At 43.2% G+C, this 27,538-nt stretch overlaps 1 protein-coding gene across 4 annotated transcripts in view; it reads left to right on the top strand.

The window, feature by feature from the left end:
• Window positions 1-27,538, top strand: part of TBC1D1 (TBC1 domain family member 1) — a 322,295-nt gene that overhangs the window by 68,415 nt on the left and 226,342 nt on the right. For all 4 annotated transcript variants that reach the window (XM_033947569.1, XM_033947560.1, XM_033947546.1 and 1 more), the window contains exon 3: window positions 13,521-13,610. In XM_033947569.1, the coding sequence (XP_033803460.1) occupies window positions 13,521-13,610 (90 nt within the window). The remainder of the gene's footprint in view (window positions 1-13,520; window positions 13,611-27,538) is intronic.

Here is a 27,538-nt window from a genome sequence, read left to right as displayed (position 1 = left end):
CTTCAAGGGGGGGAACAGGCCTTCAGGAGTGGGGTGCAGGCCTTCAGGGGGAGGTGCACGCCTTCAGGGGGGCCAGACCTTTGGGGGGGCACTGGTGTAGAAGTACACGGAGGGAGGGAAGGGGAGTTCAAAGAGACATGCATTTGCCGGACTTTGGGGGGGAGAAATAATGGGTCTAAAAATAGAGGAGAGGGAGAGAGATGATGGACAATGGGATTTAGGGAGGGAAGGAACAGAAAGGGAGAAAAGTTGGACACAATGGATGGTGTGGAGCGGGGGATAGAGATGCTGGATAGGAGGGTAGTTGGGAAAAGAAAAGGAGAGATGGTGGACCCTGGGGTGGTGGGAAGGAGGGAGAGATGCTGGATGAAAGGGTAGTTAAGAAAAGGTGGATCTATGGAGGGAGATGAAAAAAAAGGAAAGATGCCAGATCTCCTGGGGAGGGAAGGGAAACGGAAGGGGAGGACAGAGATGGCAGATGGATGGTTAGAACGGAGAAAGAAGAAAGAAGGAGACCCTGGCAAGCAAGTTATCAGAAGACAACCAGAGCCTGGGACCAACAAGATTTGAATAATGACCAGACAACAAAAGGTAGAAAAACTAATTTTATTTTCCATTTTCTGATTATAATATGCCAGATTTGAAACGTGTATCCTGTGTGAGCTAGGATTTAAGAGAGAGAGGAAAAGTCTTTTTTGTTTGTTTATTTTTTTTTACATCACAGTGCCAGTGTGGTTAGGAGAAGGCAAAGGGGGTGAAGAGGCTATAAAATAAACCTACCAGGATGTTTGAAAAAAACACCCAATTGGGCAGGAAAATCAAATCGAAAAACCAGTTCAATAGGCTGAATCGAATCAAATTTTTTTTTCCTGAATCGGACAGCAGTAGTAGGTAGCATGTGGGAGAGGGGATTGCTTGGAATGGTTGCAGGGCCGCTAGCCCTTGACCTCTCTGATGCCAATTTCCTGTTCCAGGGCAGAGGATCAACAAAGCCGACATATGCATGGTCCTACAGCTGTTCATGCTTCCTGGATGAGAGGATGTTCTGCCCCATGTGGCCACTAAACCAGGTCCACCATTGTGGTCAGGAAATTTTCATCTCTGAAGAGATTAAGATATGAAGAATTTTGAAAGATTTGCCTGTTAGAAATGTAAATATACTGGGGTGCTTCATTACTGAGCCTATTCAGAGTCATATGCAGGCATTATAGTGATCTCTTCAAAGATAAGTAGCATAGGAAAGGACTTTAAGCAGATACATTTGGGGTAGGCCTATTAGAAAAGCTGAACACGTCATTCTACATGTGAGTTTATAAGAAGAATATTATAGCAAAATGTTAGGAGAATAAAATGTTTTTCAATGTTTGGAGTAGTTTTGCAAAACATTTTCTGCCTGTAAATCATATTTCATATGTGGGGAAAAGGCTTTCAAAAAAATTAAGTTGGGATATAAAAGTACAGAAACTAGGGACAAAAAGATAACTTCTACTTCTGTGCAACCTGTATATAGGCATTCTCAGGGAGTTATTTTTGGCCAGGTTTGCAGAATACATGGTACATAAAGTATGCACACATTTGTATCCACCTTGGTGAGGGTGTATATTAGTATAAGGACATTTGAGTGGCGTTGGCGCTGGGTCTGGAAGGCACTATATAAAGCAGTGGTCTCAAACTCAAACCCTTTGCAGGGTCACATTTTGAATTTGTAGGTACTTGGAGGGCCTCAGAAAAAATAGTTAATGTCTTATTAAAGAAATTACAATTTTGCATGAGGTAAATAAAACTCTTTATAGTTTATATATCTTTACTTTTACAATATTATTATTAAGACTTAGATAATTTATAGCTAAAGAGACATATGATCAAGAAACTGTTTTATTTTACTTTTGTGATTATGATAAACATACCGAGGGCCTCAAAATAGTACCTGGCGGGCCGCGAGTTTGAGACCACTGGTATAAAGGCACCTAAGTGTCTATGTTGCTTTTGCTAAAATAGGTGTATTCTTTGACATTTTTTGTAGGTAACTTTTTATGAAATTACCCATCCTCCCCTTGCTTTCTGTAATGAGGCACCTTGATTAGGGATACAATAAGCGTCCTAAATGTAGTATTATTGATAGGTATTCTCATTCTTCTTGCATCCCATAGTCTAAAAGATAATTGATTTTATTAAAAAAAATATTTATACACAAGTGGCTTATTTGTGGTAATGTTATAATCTCTTTGTGTCTTGAGCCATAGGATATTTAAAACTCAGTTCACCATAGTGGACAAGGCATTTTAACTCCAGTCTCTCTTGGCCTGCAGTATTACACACAGTTGAAGGCAGCCTAAGCAGGCATGATTTCCAAGATATCCAAGTAAAATGGTGTGGTAGCTGAGTTTAGTCCACTTTTGAAGGTAATATATGGAGGGATGCCAGGAGGACACGGAAGAGAAAACTTTTTAGGTTTTCTTTTTAAACTTTATTTAGTTTTTAATGCCAAAAAAGTTAAATACAATTTATATACAAATAATGATAATCAACCAAGCACTTATAATCAATTAGTATCTATACAACAGATAAAAATTCCCTCCCCCATCCATCATTACCACAGGAATAATACCAAAACAAAAGATATACCCCCTACCTCCCGCTCCCATCCCCCCTGGATGTATGGGCGAAAAACAATGGAAAATAAAGATAAAGGACAACTATAGCAAATCTACAAAAGACATCAATGGTCCCCAAACTAATTTGAATATCTTATTATGCCCCAGCATGTCAGCATTCATTTTCTCATATTTATAAGTTAAACATAAGCTCACCCACCAAAAAGGAAAACTAAAGTGATCCCAATTCTTCCAATTGCGAGTAATCATTTGCATGGCTATCTCGGTCATAATACGGAAAAACTGACATTTATAGCAGTCCATGGGGGCTTAATATGCAATAACGTTCCGCATATAACTACCTCATACGTCAATGAAAACTTTTTGTTTTGAAAATATGGGACCCATGTCTGCAAACCCTGCACCCAATGGGTATAGTTTGTTACTGAATAAATTGTAGTAGCACCTAACAGTTTCTTGATGGTTATGTTTTGTACTAGTGGCCATTTTGTTTATATGGTATGGGTTGCATATGGGCTGGGTGGGGGGAAAGGAAGAGAATAGGAAAGTCAGATTTTGTTATTGCACTGGTTCTGGGATTGGGTGTTCAACCAAGGTTGGATTGGAATCATTATTGTCTTGTAAATGTTTGAGTTTTTGTTTGTTCAACAATAAAAAGATTTGAATCTTAAAGGTAATACAGTATATGGAAATAAAACAAAACATAAAATGAGATATATATTTTTTTTATTGGACTAATTTAACACATCATCTTATTTTCTTTGTTTTGTTTTATTCTGATATAGTACCAGGGTATTTAAAGCCCTGTTCCTGGAAAACACATCTACAGTCCGTGGGAAAACCATTTCAGAGAAAAAGTATCCAAAGCCTTTCTGAATGAGGCAGAAATCCCACAGTGTGCTTTTCAGGTGTTTCATGCTCTCTCTCTCTCTCTCTCTCTTTTTTTTTTTTTGCTTTGCTTCTGTTTTGAAACTTAAATCTGTCACAAAGTCTAGACATACAACTTGGGTCTGATCTTTCAGCCAAAGGGCTTGTAGCAGCAAATAAATACTATAGAAGCAAGTTAGTCATTCTTCTTTTGTCTTGGATACTTCTGTCTGATTCCTAGTTAGGTTGATAGTCTTGTACCTACTTGATCTCTACAATCACCCCTGTCATAAATAGGGGAGTTGTTGCAGTTCTGGTTTCTCTGTAGAGCCCCTCCGTCCTCCTCCCCACACACACCATCTTGGTCTAGCTTGGTATTAAAGCAGTGATCTTACTGATCAGTCACACATATTATAACTTTTATTATACGTCCTGAAGTTAGCTGGTGTCACTGTTATAGGATGGTTGGAAGAGTATCTCCACTCCATGCCTCAATGTCCTGCTGCATGAATAAACAAAGACTTTTGGTGGGGAACAGCAAGGGATTTTTTTTTTTTTTTCTCAGTGATCTATAAACCAATGTTTCCCTCTTGCCAGTCAGGTTTTCTGGATATCCACATTGAATATCGTGAAGGAGATTGATCTGCCTATACTGCCTCCATTGCATGCCAATCTCATGTATATTCATTGTGAATATCCTGAAAACCTGACTGGCAAGGGGATACTGCCCGATCTTTTGGAAGGATGTCTCTCTCCAAGTGAAAAGCAAAGGAAAACTTTTGTGGCTTCTTAAAAGAAGTGCTACAGTATTTAAGCAATTGCTGAAGCATTTTTACAATTTGCATTATGGATTATATACAGGTCATGGTAACATGAGACCAGAGCTTCTCCCCTCCCAGCACTGAGAATTTTTCTCCCCATTGACTTAAGCACAGTTGGTTAGTGATATGACAGGCTTTGGGTATGTGTTGTGGTGAGGCATTGCTTTCTATTGCTATTACTCCTGTTCTATTTGAAAAATGGCATTCTTTTCTGGCCATAGTTTAGTCTGTAAACTACTTTATGGTGGCAACACTGAAAGGTGAAATAGTAAATAACAAATAAAGATAAGAAAGTTACTTTGTGTTTCACAGCATGACTTTATTGGCTGTCTGGGAAAAGCTGACAAGCTGCTGGTAGAAGGAAATGGATGTTTGCAAGGTTGAAAACTGGTTACCCTTGCAGACTTAACGATCTTATTTATTTATTTAAAAAATTTGTCGCCCGCTTAAAACCTACACAAGTTACATTAAAAAATCATACATAAAAATCGATGCCAACAGATATCACATTCTAAGAGAGGAAAAATACAACTAATTTGCTAGATATCATTTCTTCTCTTGTTTCATTATATCCATGTATTCCTCTTCAGTGTCGGTAATAAATTAGCACACAAATAAATATATTTTAAGTGTCTTACGAAACTGGTCATATCTCTTATATAACCACATATTTACCTGGCAGCTTATGCCAGCCTGTGATGTTGTCACACATGTAGCCTCTTCAACCACTAACTGCATTGATGACTCAGATCTTAAGTTTCTTCCAGGAATATACACAGCCAAAAACCTGCTTCAAATACCAAGGTGTCTGATCATAAAGAGCACGATACATAATTGTCAATACCTTAAACCAGTGGTCTCAAACTCAAACCCTTTGCAGGGCCACATTTTGGATTTGTAGGTGCTTGGAGGGCCTCAGAAAAAATAGTTAATGTCTTATTAAAGAAATGACAATTTTGCATGATGTAAAACTCTTTATAGTTTATAAATCTTTCCTTTTGTCTAAGTCTTAATAATAATATTGCAATTTATAGCTAAAGAGACATATGATCAAAAAACTTTTTTATTTTACTTTTGTGATTATGATAAACATACAGAGGGCATCAAAATAATACCTGGTGGGCCGCATGTGGCCCCCGGGCCGCGGGTTTGAGACCACTGCCTTAAACTGAACTCTCCAAACAATTGGCAGCAGTTATTTCAATACTGGTGTCTTCGAAACGTATTGATCTACTCCTGTATAGTGTACTTTGGCCCAGTGAACGTCCCTAGTAAGGAAGTAGGAAAGGTGTCAAATTGAGCAGCCGTATAATAATGGGTGATTTCAATTACCAGAAAAAATACAAAAGGGCTAAGAGTAGTCAAATACCAAAATCTCAAAAACCATCTACTCTTTCCTGCGTGTGGGGGAATTCCCATTAATTCAAAAATTAAGTGGAGAAAAAAATATCTCTGTGAATCACAGAACATGCTACTACCAAACACACACTTATTAATGTAGCACTTCTGTATACATCAGAGTTTAACCCCAAGACACATTGAGGGATTAATTTGAGATCAGGGATTAATTGTGAATTGAGTTATGTGATATATGCTTTGATCTGCCAATGTGATAAAATCTATATCGGACAAACCTCAAGACAGTTAAAAACCAGAATGATAGAACACAGATATTTTGTCAAATGTTAAGAAAAATGTTAAGAAAAGTCTTTGGTAGACCATTGCAATGAAATGGGACACAGTTTTTCTGATTTCAAATGTATCGTGTTGGAGCAATTGCTGCCAAATGCATGTTGGGGTGACATTAGGAAGTGATTAGTTATGAAAGAGCAGCATTGGTTTTTATCTTTATCCCAGGACAAGCAGGCAGCATATTCTTAACACATGGGTGACGTCACCGACGGAGCCCTCGGTACGGACCTTTTTAACTAGAAGTTTCTAGTTGGCCGCACCGCGCGTGCGCGAGTGCCTTCCCGCCCGACGGAGGAGTGCGTGGTCCCCAGTTTCTTCGTTTCCGCGGAGCGAAGAAGACGCGTGTGTTTTTTCAACGGCCGTTGAAACCACTTTTTGCCTTCCCGCTCGCGCTTTTTTTCCTTATTTTTTCTTTCTTTACCTTCGGGTTTATTTTTCTTTGATTTGCAAAAAAAAAAAAAAAAAAAAAAACTTTGCTTTTTTCGTTTTTGCCCCGGCGGGGCCTGTTGCCAGTATACAGGCCTCGAGCTTCGATTTTGCGGAGGCTATCTTCCCCTTCATGCCCCCGCAGGTCGGTTTTAAGAAGTGCCAGCGGTGTGCACGCCCGATCTCCATCACCGACCCACACAATTGGTGCTTGCAGTGTCTGGGACCGGAGCATCGGGCGGACTCCTGCACCCGCTGTGCCACTCTTCAAAAGAGAACCCTTAAAAACCGAAGAATTCAACAAACTCTTCTCTTCGGCACCGAGTCGGCGATGGACTCCTCAACTTCAACGGCGGTACCTCAAAAATCGGCACCGTCGACCTCGACACCGACCGACCCCACATCGGCGTCGCTGGCGCCAGGTAAGCCGGCTAAGAAGCCTTCCTCTTCCCTCGAGCGCCCTCCAGCTACGGTGGCGACACCATCCCTACCGGCATCGCACCGGTCCCGCAAACGCTCCGCCCCGATCTCGGTGAGTGCCTCGTCATCGGCCTCCTCATCGCCGGGGCGTGGAGCGGCATCCAAGGAACCGAAGAAAAAGAAAGCGGTTCCGATGCCACCCCTAGATGACCGTATCTCGGCCATCTTAAAGGCTCAACTCCAGGAGCAGTTAAAGAAACAACTTGAACACCTGTTGCCCACTATCCTGGCACCGCTCCTTCCGGTACCAGACCGGCCCGAGCCCCGTACCGAGCCCCCGGTGTCCACCCCTTCGGTACCTGTGAACACCTCCATGCCGATCCTTTCGGCCCAACAACTCCATGGCGATCCGGTGGTTCATTCTCAGGCCACATTGGATCCTCCTCGGCACCAGGCGGGACGGCATTCTTCCCGGGACCGAGATCGACGCCGGTCGTCCTCTCCTGGTACCGTTTCGGTGCGCTCTGGAAAGTCTTTGTCCAAGACTCGCCATACCGCGCCCTCCACCCCGGTGTCTCGACATGCACCAGAGGTCAGGGACCCTGACTTATGGGAGGAAACTCCTCTCGGTACCGAGGAGGATCCCTCCTCATCTGATGAGGAACCATCGGCACCCGATGCCACCTCTAAACCAGAGCAGTCCTCATTTTCTAAATTTCTGAGAGAAATGTCTGCTGCCCTGTCCCTTCCCCTAGAATCTGACTCAAAAAAGTCTCAAGCCTTTTTAGAGGCTTTAGACTTTGAGCAACCTCCTAAGGAGTTCCTCAAGCTTCCCGTGCATGACATCCTACGGGAAACGTTCTACAAAAACTTGGAAAATCCCCTCACGGTACCGGGAGCCCCCCGTAAACTGGACAACCTTTACCGTGTCATCCCTATTCCTGGATTCGACAAATCTCAATTGCCCCATGAGTCCCTTCTGGTTGAATCCACCTTAAAAAAAGACTCAGGGCTCCAGTGTCTATGCCTCTACCCCTCCTGGCAGAGAAGGTAAGACCATGGACAAGTTTGGCAAGAGGCTCTACCAGAATGCCATGCTTGCCAACAGGGCAAACAACTATTCCTTCCATTTTTCTTTCTATCTGAAACATTTGGTCCAACAACTGTCTGCCCTCCAGAAGTACCTTCCTGAGCGCAAGGTCCCGCTATTCCAACAACACATCTCTGGCCTTCTCCAAATGCGCAAATATATGGTCCGCTCGATATACGACTCCTTCGAGCTCACCTCTCGGGCCTCTGCCATGGCCGTAGCCATGCGTCGCTTAGCCTGGCTCAGAGTCTCCGACCTGGACATCAACCACCAGGATCGTTTGGCCAATGCCCCCTGTCTCGGGGACGAACTCTTTGGAGAGTCACTGGATTCCACCACCCAGAAACTCTCGGCCCATGAGACCAGGTGGGACACCCTGATCAAGCCGAAAAAGAAGGCTCCGCCTGCCCGACCCTATCGGCCTCAATCATCTTACCAGCGGAGGTTCTCAGCCAGGCCACTCAATCCGCCTCCCCAACAATCTCGGCGACCCCGTCAACAGCAGCACCATGCCCAGGCTCGATCTCAGGCCACTCAACCCTCTAAGCCTCCTCAGCCTGCTAAACAATCTCAGCCCTTTTGACTCTTCTCTCCAGGGCATAGCCAGTCATCCACCCTCGCTGCCTCTTCCACAGCCTATCGGGGGTCGTCTCACCATTTTCTCCAGCCGTTGGGAAGTCATCACGTCGGACCAGTGGGTCCTCAACATCATCCGCCACGGCTACTCTCTCAACTTCCAGACTCTTCCACCGGACAACCTTCCCGTAGAGTCTGCTTCACACTCATCTCAAACACCCCTCCTCCTGAGGGAGGTTCAATCCCTCCTCCTTCTCAATGCCATCGAAGAAGTACCTCCAGATCAAAGGGGTCAGGGATTCTACTCCCGCTACTTCCTGGTTCCCAAAAAGACGGGAGACCTCCGTCCCATTCTCGATCTCAGGGACCTCAACAAGTGTCTGGTCAAGGAAAAGTTCAGAATGCTCTCCCTTGCCACGCTTTACCCTCTTCTTTCTCATCACGACTGGCTATGTTCCCTGGACCTCAAAGAGGCCTACACTCACATCTCCATCAATCAGAATTCTCGCCGCTACCTGCGGTTCCAGGTGCTACACCACCACTATCAGTACAAAGTGCTACCGTTTGGCCTCGCCTCCTCCCCCAGAGTCTTCACCAAGTGCCTTATAGTGGTGGCGGCCTTCCTCAGATCTCACAACCTCCAGGTGTTCCCCTACTTGGACGATTGGTTGGTGAAAGCACCTTCATCTCAACTCGTGCTACAAGCTACTCATCACACCATCTCTCTCCTCCACCTCCTGGGGTTCGAGATCAACTACCCCAAGTCGCATCTGCTTCCCACCCAGCGACTTCAATTCATTGGAGCAGTTCTGGACACCACGCTGATGAGGGCCTTTCTCCCCTCCGATCGCCAGCGGACCCTGCTCCATCTCTGCCGTCAGGTACTCATGCATCCCTCCATTCCTGCCCGACAGATGATGGTCCTCCTGGGTCACATGGCCTCGACGGTGCATGTCCTTCCTCTGGCACGTCTCCACCTTCGTACGCCTCAGTGGACTCTCGCCAACCAATGGTCACAGACTACGGATCTTCTTTCTCATCCCATCTCTGTGACATCATCTCTTCAGCAATCTCTCCAATGGTGGTTGAACTCCTCAAATCTTTCCAGGGGTCTACTTTTTCATCTGCCCCCCCACTCTATGATCATCACCACAGATGCGTCCCCCTACGCGTGGGGAGCTCACCTAGGAGATCTACGCACCCAGGGACTTTGGACCCCACAGGAGCGTCGTCATCACATAAATTTCCTGGAACTCAGAGCCATGTTCTACGCCCTCAAGGCTTTCCAACATCTTCTCTGCCCTCAAGTCCTCCTCCTGTGCACAGACAATCAAGTCGCCATGTACTACATAAACAAGCAAGGCGGCACCGGATCTCGCCCCCTTTGTTTGGAGGCTCTGCGCATCTGGACCTGGGCCACGGACCGCAATCTCTTTCTCAGGGCGGTCTATATCCAGGGCGAACAGAACTCTCTGGCCGACAATCTCAGCCGCATCCTTCAACCTCACGAGTGGACGTTGGACCCTCCGACTCTGCTCTCCATCTTTGCTCGATGGGGCACTCCGCAGGTGGACCTCTTTGCAGCACCTCACAACCATCAGCTGCCCCAATTCTGTTCCAGACTCTTCTCCCCTCACCGTCTGGCTCCGGATGCATTCCTGCTCGACTGGAGGGATCGGTTCCTGTATGCCTTCCCTCCACTTCCTCTGATGTTGCGGACCTTGTCCAAACTCCGCAAGGACAACGCCACCATGATTCTTATCGCACCTCGGTGGCCTCGCCAACACTGGTTCTCACTCCTGCTCCAACTCAGCTCCAGGGAACCCATTCTCCTTCCTGTGTTTCCTACTCTACTTACGCAGCAGCATCAGTCTCTACTGCATCCCAATCTGTCTTCGCTCCACCTGACAGCTTGGTTTCTCTCGGGCTGACCTCTCCAGAGAACCTATCTCAGCCGGTCCGCCTCATCTTGGACGCCTCCAGGAAGCCGGCCACCCTCCAATGTTACCATCAGAAATGGACCAGATTCTCCTCGTGGTGTCTCCGGCATCATCAGGAACCCACCTCCTTAGCGGTGGAAACTGTATTGGAATATTTGCTCTCGCTGTCCAATGCTGGCCTCAAAACTACCTCCATCAGAGTCCACCTCAGTGCCATCACTGCGTTTCATGAGCCTATTCTCGGAAAACCCCTCACGGCTCATCCTCTGGTTTCCAGATTTATGAGAGGTCTCTTCAATATCAAACCGCCTCTCAAGCCTCCTCCTGTCGTCTGGGACCTCAATGTGGTTCTCTCAGCACTCATGAAACCTCCGTTTGAGCCTCTTGCCACTACTTCGCTCAGGCTTCTTACCTGGAAGGTGCTTTTCCTAATTGCCATCACCTCTGCCAGGAGGGTTAGCGAACTGCATGCACTGGTTGCTGACCCACCATTCACTGTTTTTCACCATGACAAGGTTGTTCTGCGTACCCACCCTAAATTCCTTCCCAAGGTGGTCTCGGCTTTTCATCTCAACCAGTCCATTGTGTTGCCCGTCTTCTTCCCTAAGCCTCACTCGCATCCTGGGGAACAGGCGTTGCACACGCTGGATTGTAAGCGTGCCCTTGCTTACTGCCTTGATCGTACCAGAGCTCAACGAACATCCCCTCAGCTATTTTTGTCTTTCGATCCCAACCGTTTGGGTCGTCCTGTCTCCAAACGGACACTTTCAAATTGGCTTGCTGCCTGTATTGCATTCTGCTATGCTCGGGCCGGTCTCTCTCTGGAAGGAACTGTCACGGCCCACAGAGTCCGAGCTATGGCTGCTTCTGTAGCTTTCCTCCGTTCCACGCCCATCGAGGAAATCTGCAAGGCGGCCACTTGGTCCTCAGTTCACACGTTCACTACTCACTACTGTCTGGATGCGTTCTCCAGACGGGATGGACACTTCGGCCAATCTGTGTTACAAAATTTATTTTCCTAATGGCCAACCATCCCACCTCCCTCTTTGTTAGCTTGGAGGTCACCCATGTGTTAAGAATATGCTGCCTGCTTGTCCTGGGATAAAGCACAGTTACTTACCGTAACAGGTGTTATCCAGGGACAGCAGGCAGATATTCTTACGTCCCACCCACCTCCCCGGGTTGGCTTCTTAGCTGGCTTATCCTAACTGGGGACCACGCACTCCTCCGTCGGGCGGGAAGGCACTCGCGCACGCGCGGTGCGGCCAACTAGAAACTTCTAGTTAAAAAGGTCCGTACCGAGGGCTCCGTCGGTGACGTCACCCATGTGTTAAGAATATCTGCCTGCTGTCCCTGGATAACACCTGTTACGGTAAGTAACTGTGCTTTATGTACTTTGGTGCCAGAAGGTTTGAATTTATTCATCGAGTGGAAGGTGTTCATCTGATTGGAGGGATATCTGGATGACGTGGATGCTTGAAAAGATCAATAGCAACAGAAAGGAACTCCATTTTGTAACAACCGTAATCGTTGTCCTCTCCTGTATAGTTCCCTTGAAGATGCAGATAGAGGTTCTAAGGCCAAATTAAATAGCAAGGGAGAAAGAGGACAAACCTGTGGGTACTTTTTGATCTGTATAACAACTTTACCATAGCAATGAATTGTGAACCCAATCCAAATCACTCAAGAACATGAAACATATGACCTACTCTATCCTATCAAATGCTTTTTCTGCATCTAAAGATAATACTGCCAGCTGATGAGGCACAGAAGGGGACAGCTGTTAGGATATTGCAAAAGATATGTGAATTATCTGATTGTTTCCTTAGCGCCTGCAGCAGATGAATCCAAAGACTAGTGGGATAGCATACATGTACCAGCAAGTGGAGATAGACATCTGACTGGCAGGCATATATCTTGGATGGAGTCCCTCCTAGCCAGTTAGTATGCTCTCTCTCTAGCAGGATGAATGGCTCCTATTCCGGTCATTCCTGGCTATCTGATGTGGGCTCCTGTTCGTAAAGGCTGATTTCTCCTGTTACTCAGGCTTCAGTTGAGTTCAGGGGTGTCAGCAGATTATAGTACCGACTTGGGGGGGCAACACTGGGCCCTCCCAGGTCCCTTCCCCACCCGTGGAGTACAGGATTTCCTTAGTCCGGAGGGCTTCTTTCCCATAAGAAGAAAAAAAAAGCACCAGCCGTCAGGCCCGGACCAGGTTACTGGCACAGCGTTGGTTCTATTGTGCTGGATTTGGCCTTTCAGGAGGGCCCTGAGGCTCTGATTGGCCCAGGATGTTTAAGGCCACTCCTATGGGCAGATTGAAAGAGGGGCCTTAACCTGAGAGGAGACTGGCAGACTGAGAGGAGGAACCTTAAACAACCTGGGCCAATCAGAGCCTCAGGCCCCTTCTCGGTGAATCCCAGGATGCCCAAGGGAGGGGAAGACCCATTTTGAAGAGGCGGACCAGCTGGCTGGAGGGAGTAGGCATCCCTCTGGTCAGCCATCTAATTCTAGGTTCCGGGGGGGAGAATGGAAATCTCTCCCGCTGCCACACAACATCGCCCCTCTGCAGCGGGAGAGATGCCCACTCTCTCCGGCTGCCAAGCAAACCCCCTCCAGCAGCGGGAGAGATTCCCATGCTCTCCCACTGCCACACAACACCCCCCCCCCACTCCCTGCAGCGGGAGAGATGCCCACTCTCTCCCGCTGCCAAAATGTATCTTGCCTTGATACACAAAATTAATCACATAACTCAAAACTGACAAAATATGTATTGGGTGAGTTTTGGAAAAATGCTCTTCAGTATTCAGCTTTCTGAATAATACTTGTAATAAAGCCCAAAATATCATTTTAGCTAATGCAAAGTAATTAAAATTTTGTTTTATAATGTGATTGCATTAGTGCAAAGGAAAAGTAATTAGAACAACTTTAAATTGTTGTGTCTAAAGCAGAATGAATGTGTGGCAAGGGAGAACATCTGCAGCAAATGAATAAGTTTGACCTTGTTTTGAATATGACATCATATTCAGAAAATACATATTTGAAAATCTGTTCCTTTTTTATGTTCATTTAGATTGGCCAGTCTGAAGTTTACCTCATCAGCCCTGACACAAAACAAATTGCTATTGAGAAAAGCTTTAAGGAAATATCCTTTTGTTCTCAGGTAAGGTGAAAAATGCTTGAGTGCCTGAATAATTTGTAATCCATATAGAATTGTAGGATATACGGAATATAAATAATTAAAATGAATGAATGAATGAACATGATTTAATAACTTAAGCCCTTAATCATGGATTAACATTTCAAACTGAGATCAAAACTGGACTATGGGCCAATGAGAGCAGCAGTACCTACTAAATTCTTTAATGTATGAATGTACCTTTGTTGGCAGTGGGTCTGTTGTAGGAGATTTCCTTTCCCTTCCCCCAATTAAAAAATGTGAATGTTGTATTCAGGGAACTCATTTTTAAAAATCATCTTTCTGAAGTTCACTTCCAGTTGTCAATTTGGCTTGAATGATGCTTATATGTGGCTCCAGTGAGATAGATACTTGAGGTTGCTTGGTATGGGAATAGAATTGTCAAGGTGTGTTATTCATTTCTACTTTCTTGGTTTATGAAAACAATGAAACACAGAAACATGCTGGCAGATAAAGGCTAAATGGCCCGTCCAGTCTGCCCATCCATAGTAACCATTATCTCTTCTTTTCTCTAAGAGATCCCACACGTCTATCCCAGACTTTCTTGAATTCAAACAGTCTCCGTCTCCACCACCTCTTCCGAGAGACTGTTCCATGCATCTACCACCTTTTCTGTAAAAAAGTATTTCCTTAAATTACTCCTGAGCCTATCACCTCTTAACTTCATCCTATGTCCTCTCATTCCAGAGCTTCCTTTCAAATGAACGAGACTTGACTCATGCACATTTATGCCATGTAGGTATTTAAACATCTCTTTCATATATGCCCCTTTTCCGCCTTTCCTCCAAAGTATATACATATTGAGATCTTTAAGTCTGTTCCCAAATAGTTATATAAATTGAAGTCTTCTCTGGAACTGCTGCTTTGTTACTGGGAGTTTCTGCTGTTCAACTTCATAGCTTAGATCCTCTTAGCTACAATATCTCCCTGTTATGATAAAGCATGGTGCCGCAAAGGTTTTAAAGCTGCACCATGTTGATAGCAGATCATTTTAAAAATAAGGGAATTATTTTTGTTGGCTTTCAGAAAGTTTTTGGGAGACGAGAAGATATATAGTTTTTCCTTTGCTATGTGAAAACCTTCTGGCCATTTTTGAAAAGGTGAGTTTATCCAGAACTGCAGGGGGGGGGGGTGGATGAGTCAGCTCCAGCCGTGGTCATCCCAGGCTTGGTTTCTAATTGTATTACTGTTTAAGTTGATGTGGAAATGCTGGAGACTTTCTTGTGGCTTCTATGTCCCATGCCAGCCTGATGACCAGTCCTGCACATGAAACGGGCTTTGGTAGTGGTAGAACAGTTCATCTCATCACTAATCTTTGGAGAAATGGCATTGCAAAGGCAGCCATCACATTATGCTGTTCTCTACTCAGCCCTACAATGAAGCAAGAATGAGCAGTGGAAGGTACATTTTTTTTTTCCATTCTCCCCTATAACAGCATTGGCTCTGAAAATCAGAACTGGTGGCAATAGTTGGTGTGAACTTGAGATGCAGTAATTATTACACTGATTTTATGGGACATGTTGAAATTTGTAGGTGATATTGTTGCCCCTCTAAAGTTGTTTGTGGAGTCTGAAACTGATTGTAGGTAAAATTTATTTTCTGTGCTTTCACGCAGGAGAAAGTTCTACTGCTAGACAGGGCTAGCTGATGATTCTGGAGCTGGATTCCAGGAGCCTAGCCCTGCACTTGCTAGTGTTCGTAATTCAACTGTTGGCTATCAAAACTATAACTGAAAGATGTTAATTTTCAGTGCAGTGGTCTCACTCTAGATTTCTGAGACTGCTTTTGTACATCGCATCCATCCAGAATGACACACCTATTGTACTAGAAAGAGATTAGATTCTTACCTTGTTAATATTTTTTCTAGTAGATAGGTGTGTTATTCTGGAGCCCCGCCCTGTCAGTTATCTCCTGCGCCTGCCTACTGTCTCAGTCAGAGAATTTGCGTCCAAACTGAAATTTGGATGTCAGTCAGACCTTAAGGGTATGAAGAATAATCTATTGCTATAACACATTGGGGTATTATTTGAGCTTCATAAATGTTTCTGTTTGGCATGATGTTTTGATTGTTCAATAGCAGCGTTTAACATGTTTGTTATATTTTCAGAGCAGAACAGAGTTGTAGTATGGAGAGTTTCACTGTACCCCTCCTTCACATGTGTTTCTATATGGGGCTATCACTATCACTTACTTTGGTACAAACTAAAGGGGGCAGCAGAGCCTTTTAGTGAAGGAGAAGGAATTCAAAAGCTGAAGTGGAATCCTGCATGGCTTGCGAGCATGGGGATGTTACCCATCCGTCCAGAACGACACAACTATCTACTAGAAAAGATATTAGCAAGGTAAGAAACTAATTTCTTTTTATACAGTGTAGTGCTTATCTTTTTTGTGGTTAATTTGTGGTTTCAAATAATGTGCTATGAAGGTTTTGAAATAATCTTCTCATACTGCTGTATGAAGTTATAATTTTCACTGAGCACATTATTCACACATCCACTATAATAAAAACCTTAGCACGCATGCGCACTTCAATCTCTGTGCGTCCGTGCTTCCATGCCGCACATGCGCAGTGCCTGCTTCAGCTGATTTCCTGCCCCGATCTCAGACACCGGCTGACTTTCTGCATTCTGACTATGCTGCCGCTGCCGGGACACCTCCTCTTCTCACCCCCAGAGCAGCAGCGGCAGCATAGTCAGAAGGCAGAAAGTCAGCCGGCGTCAGAGATCAGGGCAGGAAATCAGCTGATAATGCAAGGTGGGCCGGCCTAGCAAAAGCCCCGAGGCTGCCCGGCCTAGCGGGTGTTGGACAGAGAACAGGGAAGGGAGAAGGGGGTACTACTGGACAGGGGGAAGGTTAAAGGAAAGGAGAAGGGCTACTGCCGGACAGGGGGAGCAGGGAAGGGGTGCTGCTGGACAGGGGGGAGGTAAAAGGAAGGGAGAAGGGCTACTGCTCGACAGGGGGAGCAGGGAGGGGGTGCTGCTGGACAGGGGAGAGGTAAAAGGAAGGAAGAAGGGTTACTGCTGAACAGGGGGAGCAGGGTATGGGGTGCTGCTGGACAGAGGGGTAGAGAAAGAAAGACAGACAGACGGGGCCAGGGAGAGAGACAGAAAGAAAGAAAGAAATGCCTAAGTCTACACATCTATTCTAGCACCTGTTAATATAAAGGGTTAAAAAACTAGTTTTATTATATTTCACATATTATGATTCTTAAGATATTTGAGAGTTTTTGATTTATTGAATATTATTCAATTACTGTATACTTATATAATCATAATTTTTTAATTTCACATTTTATATAATTCATTTTACTTGGTTAGTCAAATGTTTAACTGGGTTCTTATACATTGTACTATCTGTTTTTTAGGTGGTTGTTGTTTTTTTTTTAAGTGAAAGATGTTGTCCAAGAAAGATAACAATGCAGACTCTCTTTTGATCTATTAAAGCCTCCAGGGATGGATAGCCCGCAATTAAACTGACTTTTGGCACTACACGAGGGAAGATTTAAAACTATGAAGAATGAAGTAGCTACTGTTGAAGGTTTTTCTGAGATTTGAACTCTGCAATATACTAAATTAGCATTACATAGCTCTTTGAATGTAGAATAGGGACCTCATGTTCCTATCTACAGCCTCTTGTGGTATTATCTGATAATGACATTAAAAATATTAGAGGCTTTGTTAGTTTCCTTTGGCAGTTAAGACTTTCTGATATTCTTGGTATAAACCCCCCCCCCCTAAATTGCCAGGGTTTGGAGGGTCCTTCTCGTTCCCAGAAAGTTGCTGTCAGAAGTTAAACCAACATCGACTTTCCCGACGTACGTGTGTATATGTTCCCCCCCCAAAAAAAAACCAAAAAAAAAACCCAGGCCATCATACTTGTAGAGTTATTTCTCCATGCATATGGGTTTTGTTCTTTAAAGCTTTCTGCAAAAGGGTAGTGTAACCTTCATTTCTGTAAAACCTGTGGTGTTTCCAGATGTGGCTAAGCCTGTGCAGCCAAAAGAAAGAAATTTTGAGTTTAATGCTTGAAATTTTGAAACTTGGATCTAGCGTCTTTAACTTTCTTAGCCAAATATAAATTGTTCTAGTCTAATTAGCCCATGCTTGTTGGGAATTGGATGGTGAAAACCAGAAAAGCCACTTTAATTTCAGGAACATTCAGGTATAGGGGTTTGTAGTCTGTGGAGACTGATGCAGAAAGGTGGTTCGTGTGATGATCTTGCATGTATTACAGACAGTACAGTGTCCTTCCCTGCCTCTGGCTACATTCCCTTTGGATTTTTCTCTTTTTTTTGCCTTTTCAGTTAGTGACAGCTGGGACTGAATTCAAGTCTGGGAGCATGCTATCTGTGTGTTAGACAATACTGCAGGGTTCTCATTTAAAACCTGGTCCACAGATATCTCTTTGTAATTGGTCACGAGCTCCAGGATACACAGAAAGATTGCAGCAGAAACTACTTCTGTTTGTTGAATTGTAATTGTAGCAGACACTAAAGAGACCAGCTATGGTCCCAGCTAGTAATCTAGTCATATTCATGCAAGAATGAAATCATAATATTGTAGACTTCCAGAGAATAGTAAGGCTCCTAACCCACCTTCCCCCCAAGAAGAATATTATCAAGGGATAAAAAGATGATATAAATTTAGCTATCAGTGTTATTAAGAGTTGGTTACAAAACAGAGCAAAAAAAGAAAATAAGAGGGTGCCTTTTTTAATTGGACTAACAGTGCATTACTTGATTAGCTTTTGAAAGCAGTATTTTTTTAAATTTCAGATCAGAAATGAGCAGATGACATATATCAGAATATATAAGTGAAACATAAAAGCATTCCAGTGACAGTCTGACAGGAAGAATTAGGGATTGGGGGGTTGGCTGAGAAGTAGGGAAAGATTGATGGATGAGAGAGTGACAAAGGCAGTATAATTTCATGGTTTATAATATGATAGGAAACCTAGATCTTAGTTAAATCTTGTCTGGTGGGTGTCAAAATATTTCATCATTATAACTTCAAAGGTCTTGCGTTCCTAGGTTGTTTTTAAAATGTCCTTTTAGTGTTCTCAGCATAAAGTTATTCATGCAGTGCTCTGCTCTAACAAAGTGTTTTCCCGCAAAGTGTCCCTGGGTTTTTTTTTTTGTTTGTTTGTTTGTTTTTCCATTTCTATTCATTATCTTTAAATGTGGTTTAAAATAGCTGCCACACCATTTTATCCCAGATTTAGTTGAAAACTCTAGAAAAAACTTTAGAAGAATGGGATGAATTCTGTATAAAATCAATCTAGTAAAATCTGTAGTTTCTTTCTTTCCCAGCCTGCGCTTCTTTTCTAAACATTGCATAGAAGAGGAGAAGGAAGAGTATGATCCCATTGCTTACTCTCTCCATTCGTATTCGCGGGGTTTAGGGGCAGAGCCAGCCCGTGAATACGGAGGAATCGTGAATAACTATTTCTATGTACTTGCCCAGACTCTGCTCAGCTTTGCACTCTTTACCACCCGCCTCAGTGATCCGTGCCGTGCTTTCTCTTTTTCTCGTCTCGGTGTCGCCTGACAGCAGCTGTTTAAAAATCCGGGGACTGTTTCTAATTCCCCCTTGTGCCACGGAAGGGGAGAAAGGGAGGCAGGGGAAAAGAGGACGCTTCACTGTTTGTTGTGCGCGGCGCTGCTCTGTTCCAGGAGAAACCTATCCATCAAGCGAGTTACCACAACGAAGGAGGGTGGTGCCAGGGATGGCTGCTGGCCAATCAGAAGAGGTACTTGACAATCGGAGCTATCTGCAAGCCAAAGGGAAGAGTAACAGCGTACCGTCCGACGGCCAGGGAAAAGTAAGTTTATTAGTGTGGGCGCAGGACTGGGGCGGGGGAAAGCCAACAAAACAAAACCAGTGAATAATCGAAATTGCGAGTGTAGAAACTGCGAATACAGAGGGAGAAGTGTAAAATAAAAAAATTAATACATCAAAAATGGAAATCCCATGAAAGAATCATTGTGGGATTGTTAGATCACAAATGAGAAAAAGGCCATAGCGGAGAGGCTGAGTGAACTCTCTGCTTCAGTATTTATGGAAGAACATGTAAGAGATCTACCAGAAACAATTTTTAAGAATGTTGTTGTAGAGGAACTGAAAGAAATCCTCAGTGATCCTGAAACTTGTACTGAGTCAAATCAACAAGTTAAACAGTAGTAATGGACTAACCAAAAATAATATCAAACGCCTCCAACGGGTCCAAAATGCAGCCATCCGCCTCCTACACAACCTCAACTACCGCGATTCCATCTCCCCGGCACTCCATGCTGAACACTGGCTCCCGATTAGCCAACGCTGTACTTTCAAAGCCCTGGCAATTGCTCACAAGAGAATCTACTCCACCACCCCCTCCTACATAAAATCCAAGCTTCCCATCTACAACCCCTCTCGCACCCTCCGCTCACAGTCAGAGATACGCCTATGCACCCCCCCCCCCCCCCCGGAAGATCCCTGCTCACAGAAACTGCCCACAAACGATCCTACAGCCACTTCATTCCACACCTCTGGAACCAACTCCCCCCCCAACTTAGACAACAGAACTCATTATTAACATTCCGTAAATCGGTAAAGACCCTCCTCTTCAACTAAAGATCTCCTCTGTCTTCTCCCCCCCTTAGGCCCCACCCTCCACTCTCCTATCACCTTCCCGAACTTCCAATATGACCCTCTCTTCTCTATCCACTAACAAATTGTACCCAAACGCTTATAACTTTCCTTAAACTAAACTACTGTATTTCCCCCCTCTCTCTTTCTGCATACTCTCCCTGTATTTAATTCTCTCCAAAAACTATAAATCCAATCCCTAAACCTGTTGTACTACTTATATGTCTAGTTACTCCCCACTGTGTATGTTCATTTGTAAACCGTTCTGAGCTATTGGGAGGACGGGATAAAAATCTAAATAAATAAATAAATAAATAAATAAATCACTTGGACTGGATGGCATGCATCCTAGGGTACTGAACAAACTTAAACATGAAATTACTGATCTGCTGTTAGTAAGCTGCAGTTACAAATGCTCCATAGTACCGAAAGATTGGAGGGTGGCCAGCATAAAGCCAATTTTTAAAAAGGATTCAGGGTGATGTGGGCAATTATAGCCTGACTTCAGTGCCAAGCAAAACAGTGGAAACTGGACAAAATTATGGAAGACACAGACAAACATGGTTTAATGAGACTGAGTCGGCGTGGATTCTGCCAAGGGAAGTCTTGCCTCACCAATTTGCCTAATTCTTTGAAGGCTAAATAAACATAAGGTGAACTGGTTGATGTAGTGTATCTAGATTTTCAGACTGCTTTTGACAGACTCCTGAGAAAATTAAAAAGTAATTGGATAGAAGGCAATATTTTGTTTATTTATTTGGATTTTATTAACTACCTGTTCATGAAAAGATTCACCCATAGTGAATGGTAATCAGGTGCTCTTAGGTATATTCTCTATCTGTCCTGGCAGGCTCACAAGCTGACTGTGGTACCTGGGGCGATGGAGAGTAGTGCTGCCTGAGAATTTGCAGGATCCAGTCAGGAAGCTGCTCAGCACCAAGCAGCAATGCCAAAGCGCACTCCTGCTTGGTGCTGCTCAGTGGCTGAAGAAACCCGTTCTCAATGTAGCCACCACTGACCAGATTAGCAGCGGGGCAGGAGCGCGGAAAGCTTGCTCCTGCCTACTGCACCTCTGGACCACCAGGGATCGGCAGAGGAGGTACGAGGGCAGGGACTGGGGGACAGGATGCAGAGCCTGGCAGTGGCCTGCAATAATTCTGGAAGGAGGGGTGCAGGCCTGATTATAAACCTGTACCCCCATTGGCCCCAAAATCCCAGGTTTATATTTGAGTATATACAGTAATAAGCCCACCCAGAATTGCCAGTGACAACACTCAAATAACACTGGAGAATGACCCACTAAAACTAGAATCAGAACTGAGAATCCTAGGGATTATATTCGACAAGAACCTATCCTGGGAGGCACAAATGTGAATATTTAACATACAAAATATTCACTACACTGAGAAAACTGAGCCGAATCTGGTATTGCTTTGCTAAAGAAAACTTTCAGATCAACTTGGTTCAGTCACTGGTACTATCTCAACTAAATTATTGCAGTGTCGGTCTACAGGGTGTACTTAACTTTTCTGGCATTGAGCACATATCCTGCTTTGGCCTTTTCTTGGTATACTTTCTTTGCTGGCAGTGCAGCGAGCGTTCCTTCTTGGCTGTTGAAGGGGGTATACTTTCCACAGCTCCTCCCCTATGGGAAAGGTGCATATGCTCTCCTCTATGGTTTGCCTATGCTTTAGGCACTCCTCATTCTTGCCATCTTGGAGTGGGGGGGGGGGGGGCACAATTCCTTGTCTCCTCTCAATGTTGTGATGGGTTTGATTCTGTTCCGTCATGTTCCTTTGGGTGCATAGGCACCTGGCAGCTCTAATTTGCCCGTCTAGCAATTCTTTGGGGGATTTTGTATTTTAGTATTTTCTTTGGCCTACAATTCATTCTTTATCCAGCCCAACTGAAGACTGCTTTGCTAAATTCCACTTTTCTCTGGATTCATCTGCTGTTGATGACAAGGAAGGAAAAATAATATTCTTACCTGATAATTTTCTTTCCTTTAGTCACACTAGATTAATCCAGAGTTCCGCCCTTTATGTTCATTTCACATTTTGCCTTTGCTCCATAGTTAAAGAACCTTTGTTCCTTTTTTCTAATTCTGAGATCTCATTAAGGACACAGGTTGAAAATGCCTCAATAAGAGGATCTTTGGGGTCCAGGCGGGGTCCATCTGGAGAGGTTCTTGCGCTCAACAAGAGGTATTGTGTTCTCAGTCTCACTTTCTGCATATTTTGCTCTGTTCAGGTAATCTCTCTGTGTGGTCTCTTATGTCTACATTTGGTGTTCTCTCTGGAGCTTCTTTTGTCACTTTATTCTTGATGCTCATTCTTTTATTTTCAGTTCTGTCAGTACTTACTCTGACTCACTGGTGATATAGTCTCCATATGTTGAGGAAAGTGAGATCCTGTTTCCATCATCGACACTTTGCTGTCCTTGTTCAATCAATCATGCTTTCGAGACTGGCTTATTGTAATTTGGTCTATTTAGGCTTGACCAAGAAAAGCTTTAAGAGACTCAACTGATCCAGAATACTGCTGCTAGGCTGATCTTTGCAAAAAGTAAATTTGATCATGTCTCTCCGCTCCTGCAAAAACTTCATTGGCTTCCTATAATTTCCAGGGTTTATTTTAAATGTGCCTGCTTAACATTTAAGATCTTGCATGGCATCCTTCTTCCTTTAATTCCCCTGTCTTGGAATTCTGTAAGATCTGACATTACCAGATCTACTCAAAAATTTAAATTGTCCTTTCCTACGCTGAAAGGCGTTACCTACATTGGCAAATTAGGGAAGTCTCTACTTTTCAAAATTACTGAGCTGTGGAATGATGTTCCTATTCATCTGCGCGATCTGGTTCTCTCCAACCATTTTGAAAACATCTGAAAACTTGGCTATTTTCAAAGTTGTAAATTCCGCTCTTCTCCATACTATTCCAAATCCATACTGTATCCGTTCTCCTTTCTAAATTTCTTGTAAACCATGCCGAGCTCTACTGTTATAGAGAAGATGCAGTATATAAGCCTAAGGCTTAGTTTAGTTTAGTTTAGTTTAGTTTACATTAGTAGCATGGCTTAGGATCATCCTTTCCTTTTATGTTCACAGTATATCTTATTGATCTTATTTCTGGTTTAATCTGCGCTTATATGTGCAACCTGTCTCATTTAGCAAATGCATGTCTTTTTTTCTTGTTTTAAATATGTATATACATTTTATTTGTTTGGAATATATTTTATGCTTTTAATTTGGTTTTAGTATGGTTATATCTATGTTTTTAAATGTTCCCAATAGTGTCCCCTGAGGAAGGCATATCGATTATGCTGAAACTAGGATCCTTGTTGGGACAACATTTTTGAGCAAGGTTTCTGTCATTAAATAAAGTCTGGATAGGCAAACAACTAGTAAAGGAACAAGCTACTTTAGATACCTTTTTAAACGAGTAAAGGTGCTCAGAATCCAAGATGGAGAAAAAACTTCAATTTGGGGTACAAACCCCTAAAAGGCATTTTTTATAGAATCAATCATTGCACCATTTTGAGTAAAAAGGTAATAGAGAGTGCTTGTTGAAAAACACTCTAGAGTTAAATGTCCTTAAATGTCCAATAAAGTGAATATTCTCCAACTACTATATGAATTCAAAGAGTTTAAGTTCAAAAAATAGTAAGAACTTATCTAAGTGGGTTCAGATAGCGCTGACCCGGCGAGGTTCTGACGCGTTTCGCCAATCCTGGCTGCTTCAGAACCTGCTAGTGAACTGTTGCTTAAATAGTCCAAAGTTAAAGGTGCTTCTTATATCTAAACAAAGTAACAAAACACAAAAAATGATGCTAGTTTGTAACAAACACTTGTGAAAATCTATGTTAAAGCTAATAAACAATTGTCATGGCACTGACAGCAGGGTACCTGGTTCAGAGGAACTTTTTTTACGTTTCCTGTGACGTGGGAGCTCAGCTGAGCTTCCTGTATTTGTACAATGACGATGTGTCAATCACCTAATGAAGAAACGCCCACCACTCTACTTCCTTGTTTAACCCTTTGGGAGACACAGTTTGCCAGTGAAATATCCACCTTTGTTCTTGTTTCCATAACCACACTTGCTCATTGCCTCCCCTATTCAAGTGAGCCACTTCCAAAACAACAAAACGAAGATCTTGCAATTGATGTGGAGTGTCTTGCCAATGTTGTACCAGGGGGGCCCCCATATTGCCCCTCCTGATTTTGCTCAAATGTTCAGTAATAATTGAAGTGGCTCACTTGAATAGGGGAGGCAATGAGCAAGTGTGGTTATGGAAACAGATTTTCACAAGTGTTTGTTACAAACTAGCATCATTTTTTGTGTTTTGTTACTTTGTTTAGATATAAGAAGCACCTTTAACTTTGGACTATTTAAGCAACAGTTCACTAGCAGCGTAGCAGGTTCTCTGAAGCAGCCAGGATTGGCGAAACGCGTCAGAACCTCGCCGGGTCAACGCTATCTGAACCCACTTAGATAAGTTCTTACTATTTTTTGAACTTAAACTCTTTGAATTCATATAGTAGTTGGAGAATATTCACTTTATTGGACATTTAAGGACATTTAACTCTAGAGTGTTTTTCAACAAGCACTCTCTATTACCTTTTTACTCAAAATGGTGCAATGATTGATTCTATAAAAAACGCCTTTTAGGGGTTTGTACCCCAAATTGAAGTTTTTTCTCCATCTTGGATTCTGAGCACCTTTACTCGTTTAAAAAGGTATCTAAAGTAGCTTGTTCCTTTACTAGTTGTTTGCCTATCCAGAATTTTTGGGAACAACCCTTTTTCTGAAATTCTTCCCAGTTGTGTATATTAAATAAAGTCTGTCATTGGTTGAAAAAGACATCTTCCTTGCCTTTTGTTGGACTGTCTGTATCTCAAGGCGAGGTGTTCTTCTTTCTGCCTGTCTTAGCAACACAGTCATTATTTCACTGCTGTTTGAACTGAAGTCCTGTCCATGCAGGTAATTCCAGTGCTGTGTTTCCAGCTTCTTACTCTTAAGAGATTCTCTGCGTTGATCAGATAAGTATTCTCAGATTTTTTGTAAATGATGTCTTGCCACTATAATGTTCAAATCATTTTTTTTCTTAAAAATATTCACACGAAAAATATATATTACAGGCTAGTGGTACATTGTTTAAGATCGTGTTGCCTTTCTTCTGTGGCTGAGTTGTGAGAAGTGCTGCAGACCAACTTGATTGCTCTGTTTTACCCCCCCCCCCCCATTTTATGAAGCTGCGTTAGGGATTTTTATCGCTGGCCGCGGCGGTAAAAGCTCCGATGCTCATAGGAATTGTGTGAGTGTCAGAGCTTTCACCGCCATAGCCTGCAATAAAAAATCCTAATCCAGCTTCATAAAGGGGGGGGGGGGCAGTTAGTTCCTAGCTTGTATTATAAATAATTCAGAGAAAAATATTTATTCACACTAGTGATTTATACATTGCAGTTCAGGTATTTTATTTATTTTCTAAGCAGACTACAATTTTACATGCATAATTTTAGAGGAGACACACTGCATGATGTACAGAGGTTACAAGAATAGGTTGGGGAGCGATTTTCAGGAATACAATCGCGTTAGAAACAAGACAAGGTATGTACTCATACTGCAGTTTGATCCCTACTAAATCTGAGTCATTGGGGAACAGCACCTGGCTCATGTAGTGTGCGTCATTAATTTCTCTTGTACCTCTTGGTAGAAGCTCAAGGAGGAAGGATTTCAGAAAATTGTGTAGGAGGCTGGGAAGAATGGAGGAAATGCTCGCAAGAGGTCAAACTCCAGTGGCCAGGCAGCAATTTGAAGTAACTAAACAAAAGCAAACAGCTCGTGTCTCAAACTAGCAATAACATTTTTCATATTCAGCACTCATTTAGAGACAAAAAAGTAGCCTCAGATGTAAAAAGGAAATGGACTTTTGCTGTTTGCTATATTGATGTATCAGTAAGTTATGTTGTATCTGGTTTTCTATTCGGCCAACTAGCTTAACAGTTCAGGACGGATTACAATGAACAAAAGGCAGGACCAAATTGACCAAGGATAACAATAAATAGAGAAGCTATGGACAATTTCAGGACTGTAATGTCTTGTTATATTAAGCAAATGAGCATAATTCATGATTGTCCAGTTGTGAGTACAATTTCACACTTCCTGTATATTAGAGTTTTTTTGTTATCTGGTTTTCAAGATGAACATTTTTATGGCTAGTTCAGCTAAGCATATCTCTAGCACTTCTTCTGGATATCAGTGTGCTAGCAAGGAATCCTTCAGCATATCAGGGCACAATATTAATCTCTGTGCTGGACAAATTTAGTAAGGTTAGGATTTACCAGACTTTTAGTAATTGAGTATTTGGTAGCAGAGAAACCAATATGGTCCATCCACTTTACTCAGTAGTAATGTAATGTAATGTAATTTATTTCTTATATACCGCTACATCCGTTAGGTTCTAAGCGGTTTACAGAAAATATACATTAAGATTAGAAATAAGAAAGGTACTTGAAAAATTCCCTTACTGTCCTGAAGGCTCACAATCTAACTAAAGTACCTGGAGGGTAATAGAGAAGTGAAAAGTAGAGTTAGAGGAAAAATAAAAATAAAATAAACATTTTAACAAGACAGCATTGATCTAAATAGTGAACTGCTTACATAGGGTAGATGTGTAAATGACTTCCAATTTAGAAGCCAAGACCCAGAGACCCTTCTCTGTGTCCCTCACCTGACCTGCTGCCTGGGCTGGTGGTGAAATATATTTGGACCTTACCGTAAGGCCCGATTGAGCATGAGAAGGGCAGGTCTATAATTCAGTTTTCAGTTCAGGGCGCAGGCTGGGGCCGGGATATTTTCTGGTAGGCTGGAGAGATTCTTGCCATTTTTTTTCACACATCCTCTGAGAGGGAATCCACTCCACATTAGCAAATGTTGTGAAACAATTAACTATGCTGAACAATTTAGCAATGATTTCATCATCCTAGGAATGCCCAGAAAGGTAAGAACTATTCACAGTATTTACAATTCCAGTCATTAATAGAATAATTCTGATTTTTCTGCCTTCTTTCAACTCAGATTTTCTGTCCTGAGAACAGGGCTTGCCCATCACCTACTCCCTCCCAGGCTGTCCTTTCCCTCTTGGATTTTCAGTATTGCTTTCCTTCCTCCCCTGGCTGAGCAGCAGGCTCTAACATCTCCTGCTGTGAAGCAAGATTCTGTTTCCACCTGTTAGCTTGTTCAAACTCCTGAGGCCTGGGACCCTCCC

This window comes from Geotrypetes seraphini, chromosome 1, assembly GCF_902459505.1.
Source record: "Geotrypetes seraphini chromosome 1, aGeoSer1.1, whole genome shotgun sequence".
Lineage (NCBI taxonomy): Eukaryota > Metazoa > Chordata > Amphibia > Gymnophiona > Dermophiidae > Geotrypetes > Geotrypetes seraphini.
Note: the sequence above shows the minus strand (reverse complement) of the source record. Positions and strands in the feature narration are given on the sequence as shown.